This window comes from Syngnathus floridae, unplaced genomic scaffold (assembly GCF_059516105.1).
Source record: "Syngnathus floridae isolate MCC-2025c unplaced genomic scaffold, RoL_Sflo_1.0 HiC_scaffold_25, whole genome shotgun sequence".
NCBI classification, from domain to species: domain Eukaryota; kingdom Metazoa; phylum Chordata; class Actinopteri; order Syngnathiformes; family Syngnathidae; genus Syngnathus; species Syngnathus floridae.
The window spans coordinates 598781-620856 of NW_028284054.1; the positions used below are offsets into that span (position 1 = coordinate 598781).

Here is a 22076-nt window from a genome sequence, read left to right on the forward strand (position 1 = left end):
GACGTGGCAGACGATATAGCAACCGCTGTTTTGTTTAGTAGATTTACAGTTGTTATGCATTGGCATAATGGTGTGCACTCAAAATAGATTTAAATAAATTAAATATTTCTTCTGCCCACTCCCTTTTAAACAAGTTAACTCTGCCCACGTCCATTGACGTCTTGTCTGCGTCACGTGACCACGACGTAGCGACGTCATGTAGTAACCGCTGTTTTGATCAGTAGACTTACAGTTATTATGCGTTGACATAATGGCGCACTGGTTAGCATGGCCACCTCTTAAGCATGATGTTGCGGGTTCGACGCCTGATCAATGTTAGCATGGAGTGAGCTTAAGTGCATGGCGCTGAAGATTTGAATCTTTGAAATGCGCTGAGGTCTGACATATCAGGCAGAATGGTTTGCCATCACGTTCAACAAAAAATAGAAACTTTCCCACTCTGATTAAAACGTCCTGTGTTCATCTACGTATTTTCGTTTTGCTGTGCATCTTTTCCCTGCCATTTCAAGAGCCCAATTGACACTCATAGTTTAAAGAAATGTGTTTGCCCATCCTACTTTGTGGAATTTCACCACATGCGCTTTTGACCAAAATACCAAATTGAACTCAAGTGAAGCCAACACGCACAACCCCCCCCCCCCCCCCACACACACACACACACACACACACAAATGTTGATATGAACATAAAAGAGCCGCATGCGGTTCGGGAGTTGCGGCTTGGCCAAACCTGTACTATACAACTTTATTTGTATAAAATTTTCACAACAGCTGTCACACAAACAAAGCGGGAAAAACCGAAGACGTGCGTGTTCCGCCCACGCTGGATTTATTTGCACCTTTGAAAAGACACCGTATTGCCGCAGATGTGGCAAAGAGTACTTTTGGGCATCTGAGACGGAAGGATGTCCAAAGCATCACGTCACCTGCTCTGGTAGGCATGGTGGTGGGACGTTGAGGTCAACCGCTTTGGGGTTGGCTGAATCTTTGATCGCAGGATGCCACACACTTGAAGACAGAAGCAGAAAAGCAGAGCTAAATGCAAAATGTACTCACCGGTGACTCCAATTTTTTTCCCCCCTGAAGAAACAGCTGGACGGGTGGCCCCGGCTGGCCAGTGGGACTCTTGTTATTCTGACCCTTTTTAGTGCGCGTTTGGGGCAACAACCGTTTTTTGTGGCGCTCTCTTCTGGTTCAAAAGTGCCCTGCATGTGAATTTGCTTTTCCTGCCTTCTGATTGGATGAGCGCCGGTGTGACGCGGTGCCTCTGTCACCGTGGCGGGGGGTATACGTTGGCATCGGAGCGTCTGCCAACGTCTGAGACCGGCTGGCAGTGTATCGGAGGTGTCGAGTGCGGTGCCGCTGGAGCTCACTCACCAGCTGGTGTTAGGGCCACAGAATGAAGGCCAAGGAGAAGAATAGAAAGAGAAACAGAAACTTCTCCTCCAATTGTTTGATTTGTCTCTTCTGAGCTTCGATGAATTCTTTCAGCTCTTTGTTCCTCTAGGACGGACAAATGGAAAGTGGCATTCAAAAGCCAGTAAGCGTGCAAGTAAGTGCCGGGCTGGCTTTGGGCCCTTACCTGTTGCGCGCTGTGCAGCAGATCCATTCTCTCTTGGAGGATGCAAGCGTCGCGCTCCCTCAACTCGCACATCAGGGCTCGCTTCCATTGGTCCACGGCGCTCCTAAGCTCTTCTCTCTGATCCGCCGTCAGCACGTCATTCACGCCAGCGTGGCTGGCTTTTTCGCCGTCCGTGGCGGGGCAGTCCCGCTGCGGTAGCGCCTCGTACAACATGGCCTCCAGCTCCAGGATCCTCTGGGCCGCAATCCTCGTCCATCAGTGGTCCGGCGGGAGATTTGAGGGCGGCTTACCTTATGAGCCTGGTCCATGGAACACTTCCTGAAGTCCAACTCTTCATCCAGGTAGCCCTTCTGCTTGCAGAACATATCCTAGCACAGCTCAAGGTCAGAATTGTTGGGGCACATTGCCGGAGTTCCCCTTGGCTGATGTCGCGTGTCTGTCTACCTTCTCACTTTCAATGTCCAACATCTTCTGTTGAAGTGCTGACTTGGTCACTTTGATGTATTCTAACCACTGAGGAAAGGCTGCTGTCACATAAGCAGAATGCGAGAGCGTGCGTGGACGTGCGCGTTACCTTCTCGGCTAGGGTGAGAAGGGTCCTGGCGTGAATCACGACCACCTGCTCCTCGTTGGTGAGATTCTGCAAGAGCCCAAAGGCACAGCGTCAACAAGCTTCTTTCAGCGCAAAGCCTTCCAAAAGTCACATTTGAGCCGCCGAGTCTCGTGGAGTGCGAACATAAGGAGTTCGACATACACTTACGGCGTTATAGCCCAGGATGTCCAGCTTCTTCATCAGATCACTGATGACGATGTCCGGGGGAAAGGCGCAAGGAGCAATGTAAGGTGTTCTGGGACCTCGGGTTAAGGTTAGGGTTGCGAGGGACGCCTTACGTACGCTCACGCCCTCGGCCTCGCAGTAGATCTGCAAAGGGCTGAGGCCGTCTGGGAAACGGACTTGCAGAAACTTCAAGACGGGGGAGCGCCACTCCCTCTCCTGAAAGGCAGAGGCATGCATCCGTCCGTCCGTCCGTCCGTCCGTCCGTCCGTCCGTCCGTCACATCTCTGGCCTCAACACGCTTGTGCGAGTCTTCCCACCTCCAGCTCCAGGATGCGGAACTCAAGCAGTTCGTTTTGGTCTCGGATATCCTGGATGTGCTCTTTCAGACGCGCTTCTTCCGCCTCCATCCGCCTGACCTGAAAAGACAGTCAGACCTCATCTGCGGGGCTTCCCGACGGGTGTGACGCCAAGCGACTCCGCCCAGCGCCTTTCTTTCCGTCACCTTTTCGGCCAACTGCTGATTGCTCTGACGCAGCAGCTGCTTCTCCTCCACCCACTTGACATTCTAGAAGAGACAAACGCGTGGACAGCTTTGGAATGTTGTGTCATTTTCATCCACAAATTCTTTGGTTGACTGGAAAATGACATTTGCTTTTCTCCGCATTTTCCCAGCCACGTTCGGGGGGGGGGGGGGGGGGGGTTGGTCCAGTAATGCCAGACGAATGAGTGACTGAAGAATGTAGCTATTTTGTCTGAGAAAAAGGTGTGCTCATTGATGAGCTTACCTGTCCTTGTTGCTTCAGCGCTGACTCCAGATCTGCTACTCTGCTTTGATAGTGACCCATTTCTACCATCAGCTTTTCTCTGGTCTGAAAGGAGGAGGAGGGAGGCTCCTCCTCCTCCTTTCAGACCAGAGAACACCCGAGGCTGGGTGAGAACGGGGAGGCTGCGACCCGGCCGGGGGTTGCGGAAAGGGGCGCCACCTTGATCTCCTTCTCGGCGTCGTAGTCCCCTTCGCTGGTCTGGGCTAGCAGAGCGTAGGCTCGTTGCAGCGCTTGATATTCTTGCGTCAGCTGGCGGTAGCGAAGCTCCGCCTCTTCATGCACACACCAATGCAACACAGCACTAGTACCAGAATCAGTCAGACCGGCGACAAAGCACCCGCGACGCAAAGACGAGTCCGATTCCAGGCTGAAGAGGAATGTTTGGTGCCAATACGCTGGCAGAAATGGCGGGCTACCTCTTCGGGTTCCGTGTCGGGGGTTCTGTCGGTGTGAAAAGACAAGGACGATCCGTCCGAGTCCACCAACACGTCTTCGTCGTAGCCGTAAAATGTTTCGATGACCTGCGGGCGCGGAAGCAAACATCTCTCTGAACAAACTGAAGCGACACCTCACGATGAATCGACGAGAGGAACGATAGCGAGAAAAAGGCCATTTCATCTTGCGCAACACCAAGCAGCCGCAAACAAACAGACTCACCTTGCAGGACCTCACGCTTTGTTCCTCCTCAGAGATTCTCGACGTCGGTATCGTAGCAGCAAATCTCTCTCCTGTCGACACAAATAATCCGCCTTTGAGATTCTTTGGATGCAAAGGGAACGAATGGCTCCGGCGCAGAAACAAACGCGACTCACAATGACATTTCTGACATGAGCTCCTGTCTCCAGAGCCTGAAAAACACGTCACCGGCGATGATTGGAGGGACGCTCGTCTTTTCCAAAAGTGACAACTACAGGGTGTGTCAGGGTTTTCCAGATTATCTTTATCGTATCATTATGTTGCTTTGACTTTGACTGCAACCTGTAATAAATAATATTATTTATCCCTTATTTATCCCTATCGCTTATCCCTTCCTACACAAAGTCGTAAAACACCCCTTGCTATGTTTTGACTAGAGGTCAAGGGCTTCCTCTATTCAATCCACTCTTACACCCACCCTGTTTCTCTTAATTAAAATGCTCGTGCAGGAGCCGAGAGTCAGACTTCATTCGTACAACGGATGGACTCTCCACCTGCAGGTGTCCAAAAGAACTTACTTGTCTCCCGTGTGGTTCTTGCAAAATAAGTTGGAGCGAGCGCAACTCTAACAGGGTGCATTTTGCCACTAGCTGCCTACGGACAATGACGTCGCGCTCGCGGCTCATGGTTGACGGGCTGAGCAGCCGGGCAAGTCCGTCGTTTTCAGCGCACAGCGAGTGGCAAAGGCGCTGACAAAACGGGAGCTTTGAGCTGCTGAAAACGGCAAAACAAGTCTAAAGCGTGTTCAAACGCGTGCGCACAATGCTCCTGCTTGAAAGGTCGGAATTTAAGGGGCCAATTTTTTGGATGGCGGCCGCCGGCCAAGCTTTGGACGGAAAAGGTTTCCTGGCGACAGCGAGCGAGCGCGGCGCTGCCGTACGTGCACCGAGTCGCCTGCCTGAAGACCTTGGACAAGTCGTCGATGATGTGCCGCTGCTCCACAACTTGAAGGAACTCCATTTCACCGTCCTGCTGGCCGCAACCGCGGTCCAGGTCATTGAGCGAACTAGGCCTTCTCTGTGGAACACAAATGCAGTGGACTCTGTTGGCACGCCGCCGTTGTCCGCGTCGACTTACCAAGCTTGCCATCTCCTCGTTCTCCTGGGTGACAAAGCGCACTTTGTTTTCAAGGCGGCACAGCACCAGCGAGAGTTCTTCATTCTTCCTGCTCAGGCGTTTGTTTTTGTACAGGAGTGGCAGAAACTGGCTTTCTGTTTCTCTCAGTCGCTTTAGCTGCAAGCATGAAGTGCGGGATGTGAAAGACGCACAACACGCGGGCCAGAACGTATCCATTCCTTTTGCATCGGTTTGAACGGAATCGTGGCTTTGGCTCCCAATAAAAGACATCTACCAGGCAACCGACTCGCCGCGCCGCTCAACTAATAAGCAAGCGCAATGGGTGCCTCGCTGGATGGCGCGCATCAAACGTAGCGCAAACCTTCAAGCGTGCCGTCAATAAATTACCAGTTCATTGCGCTCTTCAGAAAGCAGGGCGTTTCGATCCTCCAGTTTCCTGATGACTGCGCTGAGCTCAGCGATTTTCAGATGAAACCGTCGCGTGTCCCGATCCTCCTGAGACTGAAAACGCCCCGCAACACACACACACAAGCACTCGTTCAAAGTTCAAAACTGTTTTTGTGCTACCTTCCTCCAGCAACGAACTAAGTCATGCGTACTGCAAGTGTGTGATGAGGTGGCTTACGCAATGAAGAGGATTGCTAGTAGCGGCGTTGACCCCACTTCCAGGGTAGTTTAGGCCCGCCCTTTGGGAATCCCTCAGGGCAGCGATCTGCTGCTCGGCAGCCTGAGTCTGCAGCTGAAGGCGGTGGACGTGGCCGGCCCCAGGGCTTCATCCAAAACACTAACCGCTCTGTCTTTCAGCTTGATCTCATCCGTCTGGATGTACAAACGGGGAGCGCTCAGGCAGGCGGGCAAACTCATTTGCCAGAATTGTGACAAAAACAAAGAGAGCAACCGGCCAATTTTTTTCTTGAATCGACTAGAACACCTTTGCTGTGACAAAAGCGAAGCGAGCAACCGGACATTTTCTTCTTGTGAAATAGAATAGAATAGAATGCCTTAGGTGTCATTGCACTGCAGGTATACAACGAAATTGGGAACATAGCCACGCACCGCGCATCTGATCAGTCCTACCAGTCGGCGGATCTCCCTCTCGCAGTCTCTCTTGGTTCGGCTCAGCTCCTCCCGATGCTGGTGATGAGCCGATCGGAGCTCGGCCGCTCGGGACTGCCAGGCCTGCTGGGCCGCTGCCAGGGCTTCTTCCGCGCTCCTGGTGGAGGCGACACCGCTCGGTCTCCCGACACCGCCGCGTCTCCTCCACCTCCGCCAGCAAAGCGCCCCCCCTCCTCACCTGAGCAGACATTGCGCCACACCGGGCCGTTGAGACCGCAACGGAGCGCCGCGACGCTTACTGGGGACAAGCTACACAATACGGTAGCGGCCGCATCGAAGCCCGACGTGGCGTGCGGATAGTCAGACACGGATAGAGCGGATCACCTTGTCCATGGAGCCGTCCCTCAGGCTGAAGACCAAGGCATTCAGTCGCTGGATCTCTCCATCTTTGATTTTGATCACTCTCATCAGCTCCATTTCATGCTGCCGCAGTAATGTCTCCCTGGTAATGGCTAACTCTTTCTGCTTCTCCTCATGGAGTTTGCTTTTGAGTTCCGTCATGGCGGCGGTGGCACGGTGGTGCTCCGCCCGCAGGTCCTGACTTCTCTCTCTCTCCAGACAGCTGACCTGACATGACTTAGACTTAGACTTAGACAAACTTTATTGTCATCTTGTCTGCACATGGTGCATACAAAACGAAATTCCGTTGCATACGTCTTACAACAAAGTAGTGATATTGCAGTTGAATAGAAGTAACATATCCTATGAAAATATATATATATACATATACTATATATATATATATATATATATATATATATATTAAAAATAAGTATAAAGTGCAGCAGTGATAATTATGCAATAGTGCAAGTAGGCAAAACAGTATTCAAGAGTGTGCAGAGGAATGCTAAACCATGTATTAAACTTCTATTTAAAGGGTTTATACAAGTTCAGTAAAGTTGGTAGTGCGAGATAGTGCAAGATAGAGGTCCGTAGTGTCATAAAGTACAGTTCTGTGAATGTGTGATGCAGAGTTCAGTTTAGAGCTCAACAGTTCTAGTGTTCAACAGTCTGATGACAGCAGGGAAAAAGCTGTTGCAGAACCTGGTGGACCTGCAGCGGATGCTGCAAACCTCTTCCCAGAGGGCAGCAGGGAGAACAGTCCATGGTGGGGGTGTGATGGGTCATTGATGATGTTACGGGCACGGGACATGCAGCGCTGAGATGAAATGTCCTGAATGGAGGGAAGAGGAGCCCCTATGATCCTCTCTGCTGTCCTCACCACTCTCCTCACGTTCTTCCAATCGGAGGCGGTGCAGCCTCCACACCATACAGAGAGACAGCTTGTCAGAATGCTCTCTATGGTGCTCCTGTAGAACGTCCTCATGATGGGTGGGGGCAGGTGGGCTCTCCTCATCCTCCGCAGGAAGTACAAGCGCTTCTGTGCCCTCTTGACCAGTGCCGTAGTGTTCATAGTCCAGGTGAGGTCTTCTGTGATGTGGACCCCCAGGAATTTGGTGGTGCTGACCACCTCCACAGCTGAGCTGTTGATGATCAGTGGAGCGTGGTGAGGCTGTTTTTTCCTGAAGTCGACGACGATCTCCTTCATCTTCTCCTCATTCAGGATCAGGCTGTTTTCTCTGCACCAGCCCACCAGCTGCTCCACCTCTTCTCTGTAGTCCAGGTCGTTGTTGTCTCTGATGAGCCCCACCACCGTTGTGTCGTCTGCTGACTTCACGATGTGATTGGTGGTGAACCTGAGGACGCAGTCGTGTGTCATCAGGGTGAACAGCAGGGGGCTCAGGACGCAGCCCTGAGGGGAGCCTGTGCTGAGGGTGATGACATCAGAGGTGTTCTGTCCGACCCGGACTGACTGAGGTCTGTTGGTGAGGAAGTCTAGCAGCCAGTTGCGAAGGGGGGTGTTGAAGCCCAGGTGTTCCAATTTTCCTACCAGATGCTGTGGGATGATGGTGTTAAACGCTGAGCTGAAGTCCAGGAACAGCATCCGCACATGGGTGTTCTTCTCCTCCAGGTGAGCCAGGCTCAGGTGAAGAACGGAGGAGATGGCGTCCTGAGTGGAGCGGTTTTGCCGGTCGGCAAACTGGAACGGGTCAAATAATAGGGGGAGTCTGGAAACGATGTGACCTTTAAGCAGCCTTTCGAAGCACTTCATCATAACCGGAGTCAGTGCAACAGGCCGGTAATCATTAAATGAGGTGATTTGAGGTTTCTTCGGCACCGGAATGATGGAGGCAGTCTTAAAGCACGCCGGCACTGTGGCTTGGCCCAGCGAGGTGTTAAAAATGTCTGTGATGACCCCAGCCAGATGACTTGCACATTCCCTGAACACACGCCCAGGAATGTTGTCGGGGCCAGGGGCCTTACAGGGGTTGACTCTCCTCAGGGTCTTCAACACATCGGCGGAGTCAAGGCAGAGTACCTCCTCTTTCTGATGGGGGACAGTTTTAACTGCTGGAGTGCCGTTTAGTGCCTCGAACCTCCCAAAGAAGTTATTTAGACCATTTAGAAAGTCAGCATCAACTACACCCACCGGGGGGGGGGGGGGGGGGGGGGGGGAGGGTGAGTTGTAGTCTGTAATCGCCCGTATGCCTTGCCACATACTCCTGATGTTTTTGACGTCGTGGAAACGATCCTGAAATTTTCGACTGTGGTCTCGCTTCGCTATCCTGATGGCACGGTTCAAGTTGGCTCTCGCTGTCCTCAGTGTCTCCTTGTCGCCAGACTTGAAGGCAGAGTTCCGCGCTCGTAGCGTTTGACGTACCTCCTCAGTCATCCAGGGTCGTTGGTTGCCCCGGGTGATGATATTCTTAGTGGTGCTGACGTCCTCGGTGCATTTGTTGATGTAGGCTGACACAGTCATGGCACACGCATGTCTAATCTACATCGGGAAATCTGGGAGGGAGGGAGGGAGGCAGGCAGGGAGGCAGGCAGGGAGGCAGGCAGTGTCTGTCTGTTGAGGTTTTCACCTTGTTCTTCTCCTGCTGAAGTTCTAACTGGACGTCCATCAGTTTGGTTCTCAGCTCGTCATTGGCGGCCTGAAGGGCGTCCGTTCGCTCCGCCTTGGCCCGCCCTGCCGGAGCTCGTTTGGACATCTCTTACTCGAGTCTCGCCCGGTCGTCAGTCAGAGATCACAACATTTGTACCTGGAGAGCACAAACGCAGCGCTGTTTTCCACTGGCTTCGAACTCAACTTCAATCGGTACCGTAACTTACAACATCATAAACATAGAACTAGCTTGACTTATTCATTGAATAAATGCATTTGGTTCTTCAAAACTGCATCACGCAACATAGCGTGACCGAGACGGCCGTTATCCACCTGCGTGAAGTTATTTGGTGAAATGAATGAGATGTTTAAGACACCATCGTTCTGTCTCTCTGTAGATGAAGGGAAATAATCGATTGCTGAAGGTCCAAAGGTGTTGTGATAAACAAATAAACATATTAGTGATTAGTGACATATTTGTGATAAACATATTAGGCAGGATAATCACATATGTTAACTTGACTGCCCACACTGTATTTATTTATGGTTATTTGTTAAATCGAGTACTGTTAGACATGAAATAGGAAGTGTTTAACATAAATGGAAGACGAAAGGGGTACTCACCATTGTAGCTCCTGCTGGTCAATGATACGAGCCTCTTCTTGCAGTGGAAAACATACAGCCAACAAACACCGTGGAACCTAAAGGAATGAAATTAAACATTAACATTTAGCCTCAACCAACATTCACAGATACAACGCAACGCAAACTACACAAACGTAAATCTTTTTAAACACAATGAGTTGTACTTACCGTGTACGCTCTAGACGGTCCACTTGCAAGCAGAAAATAAAGATATTTCTGTTGATAATCGTCGTGTTTGTATCCGGTGTCTCGCTCAAGGCCATTGCGCCCACAGATTTGAATTTTGGCGAGAGTTCAGCCTATTGACGTCATTTCCGCGGTGTAATACCCGCATATCTGAAACGGCAAAGTTAAGAGTAGAGTTAAATAAAGTTTTTAGTCAACGCAATAATTTACAACCGTTGACCAGTCGAAATAATCGTCGAAATTTGGCGTCTGTGGCTGGAAGCAGACGCCGAGTTCGACGTTCCTCCCAAACGCCAAACTCCCTCGCTTTTCAGGGCTCAAAAAAAACAGTTGTAATTACCTTGTACGCTCTAGACGGTCAAGTTGCAAGCTGAAAACAAAAATATTTGCCTTGTTAGTCATCGTGTTACTAACCGCTGTGTCTTGTTTGCCAGAATTGCCGCTTTCCTACTTCCTGTTGCAAGCCACGCCCACGGAGTATAATTTTGCCGTGAGTTCCGCCTATTGACGTCATGTCCGCGTCACATGACTGCGACGTAATATTATCTAAAACTGTTTGTGCGGTATTGTGTTGTTCTGTGCGGTGTTGTGTTATTCTGTGCGGCGTCGTGTTGTTCTGTGCGGCGTCGTGTTGTTCAGTGCGACGTCGTGTTGTTCAGTGCGGCATGGTGTTGTTCAGTGCGGCATGGTGTTGTTCAGTGCGGCATGGTGTTGTTCAGTGCGGCATAATGTTGTTCAGTGCGGCATAATGTTGTTCAGTGCGGCATGGTGTTGTTCAGTGCGGCATGGTGTTGTTCAGTGCGGCATGGTGTTGTTCAGTGCAGCATAATGTTGTTCAGTGCGCCATAATGTTGTTCAGTGCGGCATGGTGTTGTTCAGTGCGGGATGGTGTTGTTCAGTGCAGGATGGTGTTGCTCAGTGCGGCATGGTGTTGTTCAATGCGGCATGGTGTTGTTCAGTGCGGGATGGTGTTGTTCAGTGCGGCATGGTGTTGTTCAGTGCGGCACAATGTTGTTCAGTGCGGCATGGTGTTGTTCAGTGCGGCATGGTGTTGTTCAGTGCGGCATGGTGTTGTTCAGTGCGGCATGGTGTTGTTCAGTGCGGAATGGTGTTGTTCAGTGCGGCATGGTGTTGTTCAGTGCGGGATGGTGTTGTTCAATGCGGGATCGTGTTGTACAGTGCGGGGTGGTGTTGTTCAGTGCAGGATGGTGTTGTTCAGTGCGGCATGGTGTTGTTCAATGCGGCATGGTGTTGTTCATTGCGGGATGGTGTTGTTCATTGCGGCATGGTGTTGTTCAGTGCGGCATGGTGTTGTTCAGTGCGGCATGGTGTTGTTCAGTGCGGCATGGTGTTGTTCAGTGCGGCATAATGTTGTTCAGTGCGGCATGGTGTTGTTCAGTGCGGGTAGGTGTTGTTCAGTGCAGGATGGTGTTGTTCAGTGCGGCATGGTGTTGTTCAGTGCAGCATAGTGTTGTTCAGTGCAGCATGGTGTTGTTCAGTGCGGCATGGTGTTGTTCAGTGCGGCATGGTGTTGTTCAATGCGGCATGGTGTTGTTCAATGCGGGATCGTGTTGTTCAGTGCGGGGTGGTGTTGTTCAGTGCAGGATGGTGTTGTTCAGTGCGGCATGGTGTTGTTCAGTGCTGGATGGTGTTGTTCAGTGCTGGATGGTGTTGTTCATTGTGGCATGGTGTTGTTCAGTGCGGCATGGTGTTGTTCAGTGCGGCATGGTGTTGTTCAGTGCGGCATGGTGTTGTTCAGTGCGGCATGGTGTTGTTCAGTGCGGCATGGTGTTCAGTGCGGGATGGTGTTGTTCAATGCGGGATGGTGTTGTACAGTGCGGGGTGGTGTTGTTCAGTGCAGGATGGTGTTGTTCAGTGCGGCATGGTGTTGTTCAATGCGGCATGGTGTTGTTCAGTGCGGGATGGTGTTGTTCATTGCGGCATGGTGTTGTTCAGTGCGGCATGGTGTTGTTCAGTGCGGCATGGTGTTGTTCAGTGCGGCATGGTGTTGTTCAGTGCGGCATAATGTTGTTCAGTGCGGCATGGTGTTGTTCAGTGCGGGTAGGTGTTGTTCAGTGCAGGATGGGGTTGTTCAGTGCGGCATGGTGTTGTTCAATGCGGCATGGTGTTGTTCAGTGCGGGATGGTGTTGTTCAGTGCGGCATGGTGTTGTTCCGTGCGGCATGGTGTTGTTCAGTGCGGGATGGTGTTGTTCATTGCGGCATGGTGTTGTTCAGTGCGGCATGGTGTTGTTCAATGCGGCATGGTGTTGTTCAATGCGGCATGGTGTTGTTCAATGCGGGATCGTGTTGTTCAGTGCGGGGTGGTGTTGTTCAGTGCAGGATGGTGTTGTTCAGTGCGGCATGGTGTTGTTCAATGCGGCATGGTGTTGTTCAGTGCTGGATGGTGTTGTTCATTGTGGCATGGTGTTGTTCAGTGCGGCATGGTGTTGTTCAGTGCGGCATGGTGTTGTTCAGTGCAGGATGATGTTGTTTAGTGCGGCATGGTGTTGTTCAATGCAGGATCGTGTTGTTCAGTGCAGCATAATGTTGTTCAGTGCAGCATGGTGTTGTTCAGTGCGGCATGGTGTTGTTCAATGCGGCATGGTGTTGTTCAGTGCGGGATGGTGTTGTTCAGTGCGGCATGGTGTTGTTCAGTGCGGCATAATGTTGTTCAGTGCAGCATGGTGTTGTTCAGTGCGGCATGGTGTTGTTCAGTGCGACATAATGTTGTTCAGTGCGGCATAATGTTGTTCAGTGCGGCATGGTGTTGTTCAGTGCGGCATGGTGTTGTTCAGTGCGGCATGATGTTGTTCAGTGCGGCATGGTGTTGTTCAGTGCAGGATGGTGTTGTTCAGTGCGGCATGGTGTTGTTCAATGCGGCATGGTGTTGTTCAGTGCGGGATGGTGTTGTTCAGTGCAGGATGGTGTTGTTCAGTGCGGCATGGTGTTGTTCAGTGCGGAATGGTGTTGTTCAGTGCGGCATGGTGTTGTTCAGTGCGGCATGGTGTTGTTCAGTGCAGGATGGTGTTGTTCAATGCGGGATGGTGTTGTTCAGTGCGGGATGGTGTTGTTCAGTGCAGGATGGTGTTGTTCAGTGCGGCATGGTGTTGTTCAATGCGGCATGGTGTTGTTCAGTGCAGGATGGTGTTGTTCAGTGCGGCATGGTGTTGTTCAATGCGGCATGGTGTTGTTCAATGCGGCATGGTGTTGTTCAGTGCGGCATGGTGTTGTTCAGTGCGGCATGGTGTTGTTCAGTGCGGCATAATGTTGTTCAGTGCGGCATGGTGTTGTTCAGTGCGGCATGGTGTTGTTCAGTGCGGCATGGTGTTGTTCAGTGCAGGATGGTGTTGTTCAGTGCGGCATGGTGTTGTTCAATGCGGCATGGTGTTGTTCAGTGCAGGATGGTGTTGTTCAGTGCGGCATGGTGTTGTTCAATGCGGCATGGTGTTGTTCAGTGCGGGATGGTGTTGTTCAGTGCGGCATGGTGTTGTTCAGTGCGGCATAATGTTGTTCAGTGCGGCATGGTGTTGTTCAGTGCGGCATGGTGTTGTTCAGTGCGGCATAATGTTGTTCAGTGCGGCATGGTGTTGTTCAGTGCGGAATGGTGTTGTTCAGTGCGGCATGGTGTTGTTCAGTGCGGGATGGTGTTGTTCAGTGCGGCATGGTGTTGTTCAGTGCGGCATAATGTTGTTCAGTGCGGCATGGTGTTGTTCAGTGTGGCATGGTGTTCAGTGCGGCATGGTGTTGTTCAGTGCGGTATCGTGTTGTTTAGTGCGGTATCGTGTTGTTCATTGCGGTATCGTGTTGTTCAGTGCAGTATCGTTGTGTTTTTCGTATTGTGTTGTGTTGTTCGTAATGTGTTGTGTTGTTCGTATTGTGTTGTGTTGTTCGTATTGTGTTGTGTTGTTCGTATTGTGTTGTGTGTTTCATATTGTGTTGTTCATATTGTGTTGAGTTGTTCGTATTGTGTTGTGTTGTTCGTATTGTGTTGCCTTTAACACTTAGCCTCTAACACTTAGCCTCTAACACTTAGCCTTTAGCACCTAGAAGGTAAATAAATAGGAAGGAAGGACTCACCGGTGACGTCTTCGCCCACGTCCAAGCGTTGTACTTTGTATTTTCATCCTTCTGACAGTGGAAAACATAGCCAACAAACACCGTGGAACCTAAACGAATGAAAGAAAACTATCATTTGGCCACAACAGACATTCACAGATACAACACAATGTGACGTGCGGGGTTGAGGTTAAAGGTTGAGTGAAGGGCCCTCGTTTTAAACTACTTTTTTGAAAAGGATTGGGAACAAGTAAGACGTATTTAATTTATTTAATGGGAAGTAGTAAGAGCTATTGAATTTAATCTATGTATTATATTCTATTGTATTGTATTCTGTTGTATTCTTTTGGATTGTATTCACACTAACCCCACTAAAACTTCAGCCCACAAAAACTCGCCTCTGGCGCCTAGCCTCTGGCTTTTAGCCTCTAACACTTAGCCTTTAACACTTAGCCTAGAAGGTGAATAAATAGGGTTAAAGGTTGAGTGAAGGGACCTCGTTTTAAACTACTTTTTTGAAAAGGAGTGGGAACAAGTAAGACGTATTTAATTTATTTAATGGGAACTAGTAAGACTTATTAAATTTATTTAATCTACTTTTCTTCCCAGGCAAAATTTGATGTGCTGCAATTCCAAATTTCCAAAGTGAATGAAGGAATGAAGTCCTTTAAATTATGATTTTGTATAAATACTAGGCATTAACACAAAATTGACGGCACAAAATGGGCAGACTTTACTTGTTTGAAAAGGACTGGTTACAAGACAGACTTTTTTAATTTATTTAATGGGAAGAAGACTTATTTAGTTTAATTGATCTATTTTTGTTCCCTGGCAAAATTCGATTTGCTGCAATTCCAAATTTCCAAAGTGAATGAAGGAAAGAAGTCGTTTAAATTATGATTTTGTTTAAATACTAGGCATAGACACAAAATCTACGGCACAAAATGGGCAGACTTTACTTGTTTGAAGAGGACTGGTTACAAGACAGACTTTTCTGATTTATTTAATGGGAAGAAGACTTATTTAGTTTATTTAATCTATTTTTGTTCCCTGGCAAAATTGGATTTGCTGAAATTGTATTTTGCCAAATCTTGACTTGAGACCTGATAGGAAGTATTAAACGCTTAGTTAAATCAATACAAGTTGGTAATAAGAGCGAGTAATGTTGGTTGAACCGATGAATGAAGGTTGAAAGCAATTTAAATTATGACTTTGTATAAATACTAGATATCAACAGAACATCTACTGCGCGAAATGGGCAGAGTTTACTTGTTTGAGAAGGAGTGGCTTATTCAAAACTAAGATTTATTTAATCTGTTTGTTCCCAGGCAAAATTGGATGTGATGCATTTCCAAATTTCACCACATGATGGTGCCCAATTTTGACTTCATAGGACATATTAAACACTTAGCTTGTTATTATGTTCAAGGTAATCAGATTTGTTTATTATTCTAATGGCCTCTTCAAAACTATTCTGGATTACTACTTTGGATCTATTCTACATTACTTGGCAACAACATACTCTGTAACAGATTAGGCAGTATAATCATATATGTTAACTTGAGAGTGCCCACACTCAATCTACTTATCGTGATGTGTTAAATCAATTACTGTTAGACATTATTTGTCTGATAATCTACCAAATCTTTGAATTGAAGAATTTGTGATTTAATTAATAGCTTGTTGTTATGTTAAGGGTAATCGTACTTGTATATAATTCTAATGGCCTTCTTTTGAAAACTATTCTGAATTACAACTTTGGATCTTATATTACTTTGCAACAATCTACTCTGTGACAGATTAGGCAGTATAATCACATATGTTAACTTCAGTGCCCACACTGTATTTATTTATGGTTATTTGTTAAATCAAGTACTGTTAGACATGAAATAGGAAGTGTTTAACATAAATGTTATGGCTACTCACCATTGTAGCTCGCTCCTGGTCAATGATACGAGCCTCTTCTTGCAGTGGAAAACTTGCAGCCAACAAACACCGTGGAACCTAAAGGAATGAAATTAAACATTAACATTTCGCCTCGACCAATTTTCACACGTACAACGCAACGCGGCTACACTTCTGCTATTACAAACGTAAATCTCCTTAAACACAATGAGTGTTACTTACCGTGTACGCTCTAGACGGTCCAGTTGCAAGCAGAAAATAAAGATATTTCTGTTGATAATCGTCGCTGCTCAGCGGCTCACGGCCATCGCGCCAACAGATTTGAATTTTGGCGGAGGTTCGGGCAATTACGTCATATCCGCGGCACATGACTGCGACGTAATACCCGCTTATCTGAAACGGCAGTTAAAAGTAGAGTTACATCAAGTTTTCTTGGAACCTAAACGAATGAAAGAAAACTATCATTTGGCCACAACCAAGATTCACAGATACAACACAACGTGCGGGGTTGAGGTTAAAGATTGAGTGAAGGGCCCTCGTTTTAAACTACTGTTTTGAAAAGGAGTGGAAACAAGTAAGACGTATTTAATTTATTTAATGGGAAGTAGTAAGACTTATTAAATTTATTTAATCTACTTTTCTTCCCAGGCAAAATTTGATGTGCTGCAATTCCAAATTTCCAAAGTGAATGAAGGAATGAAGTCCTTTAAATTATGATTTTGTATAAATACTAGGCATAAACACAAAATCGACGGCACAAAATGGGCAGACTTTACTTGTTTGAAAAGGACTGGTTACGAGACAGACTTTTTTAATTCATTTAATGGGAAGAAAACGTATTTAGTTTAATTGATCTATTTTTGTTCCCTGGCAAAATTCGATTTGCTGCAATTCCAAATTTCCAAAGTGAATGAAGGAAAGAAGTCGTTTAAATTATGATTTTGTTTAAATACTAGGCATAGACACAAAATCTACGGCACAAAATGGGCAGACTTTACTTGTTTGAAGAGGACTGGTTACAAGACAGACTTTTCTGATTTATTTAATGGGAAGAGGACTTATTTAGTTTATTTAATCTATTTTTGTTCCCTGGCAAAATTGGATTTGCTGAAATTGTATTTTGCCAAATCTCGATTTGAGACCTGATAGGAAGTATTAAACGCTTAGTTAAATCAATACAAGTTGGTAATAAGAGCGAGTAATGTTGGTTGAACCGATGAATGAAGGTTGAAAGCAATTTAAATTATGACTTTGTATAAATACTAGATATTAACAGAACATCTACTGCGCAAAATGGGCAGAGTTTACTTGTTTGAGAAGGAGTGGCTTATTCAAAACTAAGATTTATTTAATCTGTTTGTTCCCAGGCAAAATTGGATGTGATGCAATTCCAAATCTATCTGAAACGGCAGTTAAAAGTAGAGTTACATAGTTTTCTTTTTTAATCAACACAATCATTTACAACCGTTGACCAGAAAGAATCGTCGAAATTCGACGTCCCCCACAAACGCCACGCTCACTCGCTTTTCAGGGCAACAAAAGTACTTCTTTTTAAAAACGATGAGTTGTACTTACCGTGTACGCTCTGGACGGTCCAGTTGCAAGCAGAAAATAAAAATATTTCTCTTGTTAGTCGTATGTTACCATCCGCTGTGTCTTTGTCAACATCGCCGCCATTTTCCTACTTCCTGCTGCGAGCCACGCCCACGGATTTAAATTTGGGCGGAAGCTCTTTCCATTGGCGTCGTTTTCGCGTATAGCAAATCCGATTGGTTGGGAAGGGGGCACGGTTATGCAGCCGAGGGGTCCTGTGATCGGTGGGATGTAAAGTAGGCGTCGACGTCACGTCCGCGTCACGTGACCACGACGTGGCAGACGATATAGCAACCGCTGTTTTGTTTAGTAGATTTACAGTTGTTATGCATTGGCATAATGGTGTGCACTCAAAATAGATTTAAATAAATTAAATATTTCTTCTGCCCACTCCCTTTTAAACAAGTTAACTCTGCCCACGTCCATTGACGTCTTGTCTGCGTCACGTGACCACGACGTAGCGACGTCATGTAGTAACCGCTGTTTTGATCAGTAGACTTACAGTTATTATGCGTTGACATAATGGCGCACTGGTTAGCATGGCCACCTCTTAAGCATGATGTTGCGGGTTCGACGCCTGATCAATGTTAGCATGGAGTGAGCTTAAGTGCATGGCGCTGAAGATTTGAATCTTTGAAATGCGCTGAGGTCTGACATATCAGGCAGAATGGTTTGCCATCACGTTCAACAAAAAATAGAAACTTTCCCACTCTGATTAAAACGTCCTGTGTTCATCTACGTATTTTCGTTTTGCTGTGCATCTTTTCCCTGCCATTTCAAGAGCCCAATTGACACTCATAGTTTAAAGAAATGTGTTTGCCCATCCTACTTTGTGGAATTTCACCACATGCGCTTTTGACCAAAATACCAAATTGAACTCAAGTGAAGCCAACACGCACAACCCCCCCCCCCCCACACACACACACACACACACACACACAAATGTTGATATGAACATAAAAGAGCCGCATGCGGTTCGGGAGTTGCGGCTTGGCCAAACCTGTACTATACAACTTTATTTGTATAAAATTTTCACAACAGCTGTCACACAAACAAAGCGGGAAAAACCGAAGACGTGCGTGTTCCGCCCACGCTGGATTTATTTGCACCTTTGAAAAGACACCGTATTGCCGCAGATGTGGCAAAGAGTACTTTTGGGCATCTGAGACGGAAGGATGTCCAAAGCATCACGTCACCTGCTCTGGTAGGCATGGTGGTGGGACGTTGAGGTCAACCGCTTTGGGGTTGGCTGAATCTTTGATCGCAGGATGCCACACACTTGAAGACAGAAGCAGAAAAGCAGAGCTAAATGCAAAATGTACTCACCGGTGACTCCAATTTTTTTCCCCCCTGAAGAAACAGCTGGACGGGTGGCCCCGGCTGGCCAGTGGGACTCTTGTTATTCTGACCCTTTTTAGTGCGCGTTTGGGGCAACAACCGTTTTTTGTGGCGCTCTCTTCTGGTTCAAAAGTGCCCTGCATGTGAATTTGCTTTTCCTGCCTTCTGATTGGATGAGCGCCGGTGTGACGCGGTGCCTCTGTCACCGTGGCGGGGGGTATACGTTGGCATCGGAGCGTCTGCCAACGTCTGAGACCGGCTGGCAGTGTATCGGAGGTGTCGAGTGCGGTGCCGCTGGAGCTCACTCACCAGCTGGTGTTAGGGCCACAGAATGAAGGCCAAGGAGAAGAATAGAAAGAGAAACAGAAACTTCTCCTCCAATTGTTTGATTTGTCTCTTCTGAGCTTCGATGAATTCTTTCAGCTCTTTGTTCCTCTAGGACGGACAAATGGAAAGTGGCATTCAAAAGCCAGTAAGCGTGCAAGTAAGTGCCGGGCTGGCTTTGGGCCCTTACCTGTTGCGCGCTGTGCAGCAGATCCATTCTCTCTTGGAGGATGCAAGCGTCGCGCTCCCTCAACTCGCACATCAGGGCTCGCTTCCATTGGTCCACGGCGCTCCTAAGCTCTTCTCTCTGATCCGCCGTCAGCACGTCATTCACGCCAGCGTGGCTGGCTTTTTCGCCGTCCGTGGCGGGGCAGTCCCGCTGCGGTAGCGCCTCGTACAACATGGCCTCCAGCTCCAGGATCCTCTGGGCCGCAATCCTCGTCCATCAGTGGTCCGGCGGGAGATTTGAGGGCGGCTTACCTTATGAGCCTGGTCCATGGAACACTTCCTGAAGTCCAACTCTTCATCCAGGTAGCCCTTCTGCTTGCAGAACATATCCTAGCACAGCTCAAGGTCAGAATTGTTGGGGCACATTGCCGGAGTTCCCCTTGGCTGATGTCGCGTGTCTGTCTACCTTCTCACTTTCAATGTCCAACATCTTCTGTTGAAGTGCTGACTTGGTCACTTTGATGTATTCTAACCACTGAGGAAAGGCTGCTGTCACATAAGCAGAATGCGAGAGCGTGCGTGGACGTGCGCGTTACCTTCTCGGCTAGGGTGAGAAGGGTCCTGGCGTGAATCACGACCACCTGCTCCTCGTTGGTGAGATTCTGCAAGAGCCCAAAGGCACAGCGTCAACAAGCTTCTTTCAGCGCAAAGCCTTCCAAAAGTCACATTTGAGCCGCCGAGTCTCGTGGAGTGCGAACATAAGGAGTTCGACATACACTTACGGCGTTATAGCCCAGGATGTCCAGCTTCTTCATCAGATCACTGATGACGATGTCCGGGGGAAAGGCGCAAGGAGCAATGTAAGGTGTTCTGGGACCTCGGGTTAAGGTTAGGGTTGCGAGGGACGCCTTACGTACGCTCACGCCCTCGGCCTCGCAGTAGATCTGCAAAGGGCTGAGGCCGTCTGGGAAACGGACTTGCAGAAACTTCAAGACGGGGGAGCGCCACTCCCTCTCCTGAAAGGCAGAGGCATGCATCCGTCCGTCCGTCCGTCCGTCCGTCCGTCCGTCCGTCCGTCACATCTCTGGCCTCAACACGCTTGTGCGAGTCTTCCCACCTCCAGCTCCAGGATGCGGAACTCAAGCAGTTCGTTTTGGTCTCGGATATCCTGGATGTGCTCTTTCAGACGCGCTTCTTCCGCCTCCATCCGCCTGACCTGAAAAGACAGTCAGACCTCATCTGCGGGGCTTCCCGACGGGTGTGACGCCAAGCGACTCCGCCCAGCGCCTTTCTTTCCGTCACCTTTTCGGCCAACTGCTGATTGCTCTGACGCAGCAGCTGCTTCTCCTCCACCCACTTGACATTCTAGAAGAGACAAACGCGTGGACAGCTTTGGAATGTTGTGTCATTTTCATCCACAAATTCTTTGGTTGACTGGAAAATGACATTTGCTTTTCTCCGCATTTTCCCAGCCACGTTCGGGGGGGGGGGGGGGGGGGGTTGGTCCAGTAATGCCAGACGAATGAGTGACTGAAGAATGTAGCTATTTTGTCTGAGAAAAAGGTGTGCTCATTGATGAGCTTACCTGTCCTTGTTGCTTCAGCGCTGACTCCAGATCTGCTACTCTGCTTTGATAGTGACCCATTTCTACCATCAGCTTTTCTCTGGTCTGAAAGGAGGAGGAGGGAGGCTCCTCCTCCTCCTTTCAGACCAGAGAACACCCGAGGCTGGGTGAGAACGGGGAGGCTGCGACCCGGCCGGGGGTTGCGGAAAGGGGCGCCACCTTGATCTCCTTCTCGGCGTCGTAGTCCCCTTCGCTGGTCTGGGCTAGCAGAGCGTAGGCTCGTTGCAGCGCTTGATATTCTTGCGTCAGCTGGCGGTAGCGAAGCTCCGCCTCTTCATGCACACACCAATGCAACACAGCACTAGTACCAGAATCAGTCAGACCGGCGACAAAGCACCCGCGACGCAAAGACGAGTCCGATTCCAGGCTGAAGAGGAATGTTTGGTGCCAATACGCTGGCAGAAATGGCGGGCTACCTCTTCGGGTTCCGTGTCGGGGGTTCTGTCGGTGTGAAAAGACAAGGACGATCCGTCCGAGTCCACCAACACGTCTTCGTCGTAGCCGTAAAATGTTTCGATGACCTGCGGGCGCGGAAGCAAACATCTCTCTGAACAAACTGAAGCGACACCTCACGATGAATCGACGAGAGGAACGATAGCGAGAAAAAGGCCATTTCATCTTGCGCAACACCAAGCAGCCGCAAACAAACAGACTCACCTTGCAGGACCTCACGCTTTGTTCCTCCTCAGAGATTCTCGACGTCGGTATCGTAGCAGCAAATCTCTCTCCTGTCGACACAAATAATCCGCCTTTGAGATTCTTTGGATGCAAAGGGAACGAATGGCTCCGGCGCAGAAACAAACGCGACTCACAATGACATTTCTGACATGAGCTCCTGTCTCCAGAGCCTGAAAAACACGTCACCGGCGATGATTGGAGGGACGCTCGTCTTTTCCAAAAGTGACAACTACAGGGTGTGTCAGGGTTTTCCAGATTATCTTTATCGTATCATTATGTTGCTTTGACTTTGACTGCAACCTGTAATAAATAATATTATTTATCCCTTATTTATCCCTATCGCTTATCCCTTCCTACACAAAGTCGTAAAACACCCCTTGCTATGTTTTGACTAGAGGTCAAGGGCTTCCTCTATTCAATCCACTCTTACACCCACCCTGTTTCTCTTAATTAAAATGCTCGTGCAGGAGCCGAGAGTCAGACTTCATTCGTACAACGGATGGACTCTCCACCTGCAGGTGTCCAAAAGAACTTACTTG

The 22076-nt window shown here is 48.7% G+C and overlaps 2 protein-coding genes across 4 annotated transcripts; both read right to left on the reverse strand.

The window, feature by feature from the left end:
* Positions 1-840: 840 nt before the first annotated feature.
* On the reverse strand, positions 841-2155 carry LOC148378825 (janus kinase and microtubule-interacting protein 3-like). Of its 2 annotated transcripts, XM_088367706.1 has the most exons (3): positions 2026-2057; positions 1582-1949; positions 841-1502 (listed from the first exon to the last, which is right to left on the reverse strand). In XM_088367706.1, exons 2-3 carry the CDS (start codon positions 1792-1794, stop codon positions 1386-1388), a joined length of 330 nt encoding a protein of 109 aa, XP_088223832.1. In that variant the 5' UTR covers positions 1795-1949; positions 2026-2057; the 3' UTR covers positions 841-1385. The 2 variants fall into 2 exon arrangements, with proteins under 2 accessions (XP_088223832.1, XP_088223831.1); XM_088367705.1 differs by having other exon boundaries at positions 1582-2155.
* Positions 2156-18516: 16361 nt separating this feature from the next.
* LOC148378826 (janus kinase and microtubule-interacting protein 3-like) lies at positions 18517-19831 on the reverse strand. 2 transcript variants are annotated; one of them, XM_088367704.1, is made up of 3 exons: positions 19702-19733; positions 19258-19625; positions 18517-19178 (listed from the first exon to the last, which is right to left on the reverse strand). In XM_088367704.1, exons 2-3 carry the CDS (start codon positions 19468-19470, stop codon positions 19062-19064), a joined length of 330 nt encoding a protein of 109 aa, XP_088223830.1. In that variant the 5' UTR covers positions 19471-19625; positions 19702-19733; the 3' UTR covers positions 18517-19061. The 2 variants fall into 2 exon arrangements, with proteins under 2 accessions (XP_088223830.1, XP_088223829.1); XM_088367703.1 differs by having other exon boundaries at positions 19258-19831.
* Between the last annotated feature and the right edge of the window lie 2245 nt (positions 19832-22076).

Excerpts from the sequence above, each read along its gene's own strand:
- LOC148378825 (XM_088367705.1), bottom strand. The coding sequence starts at position 1,794 with ATGTTGTACGAGGCGCTACCGCAGCGGGACTGCCCCGCCACGGACGGC. Across the intron at positions 1,503-1,581 it reads TGCTGCACAGCGCGCAACAG|AGGAACAAAGAGCTGAAAGA; the intron begins GTAAGGGCCCAA and ends TGTCCGTCCTAG.
- LOC148378826 (XM_088367703.1), bottom strand. The coding sequence starts at position 19,470 with ATGTTGTACGAGGCGCTACCGCAGCGGGACTGCCCCGCCACGGACGGC. Across the intron at positions 19,179-19,257 it reads TGCTGCACAGCGCGCAACAG|AGGAACAAAGAGCTGAAAGA; the intron begins GTAAGGGCCCAA and ends TGTCCGTCCTAG.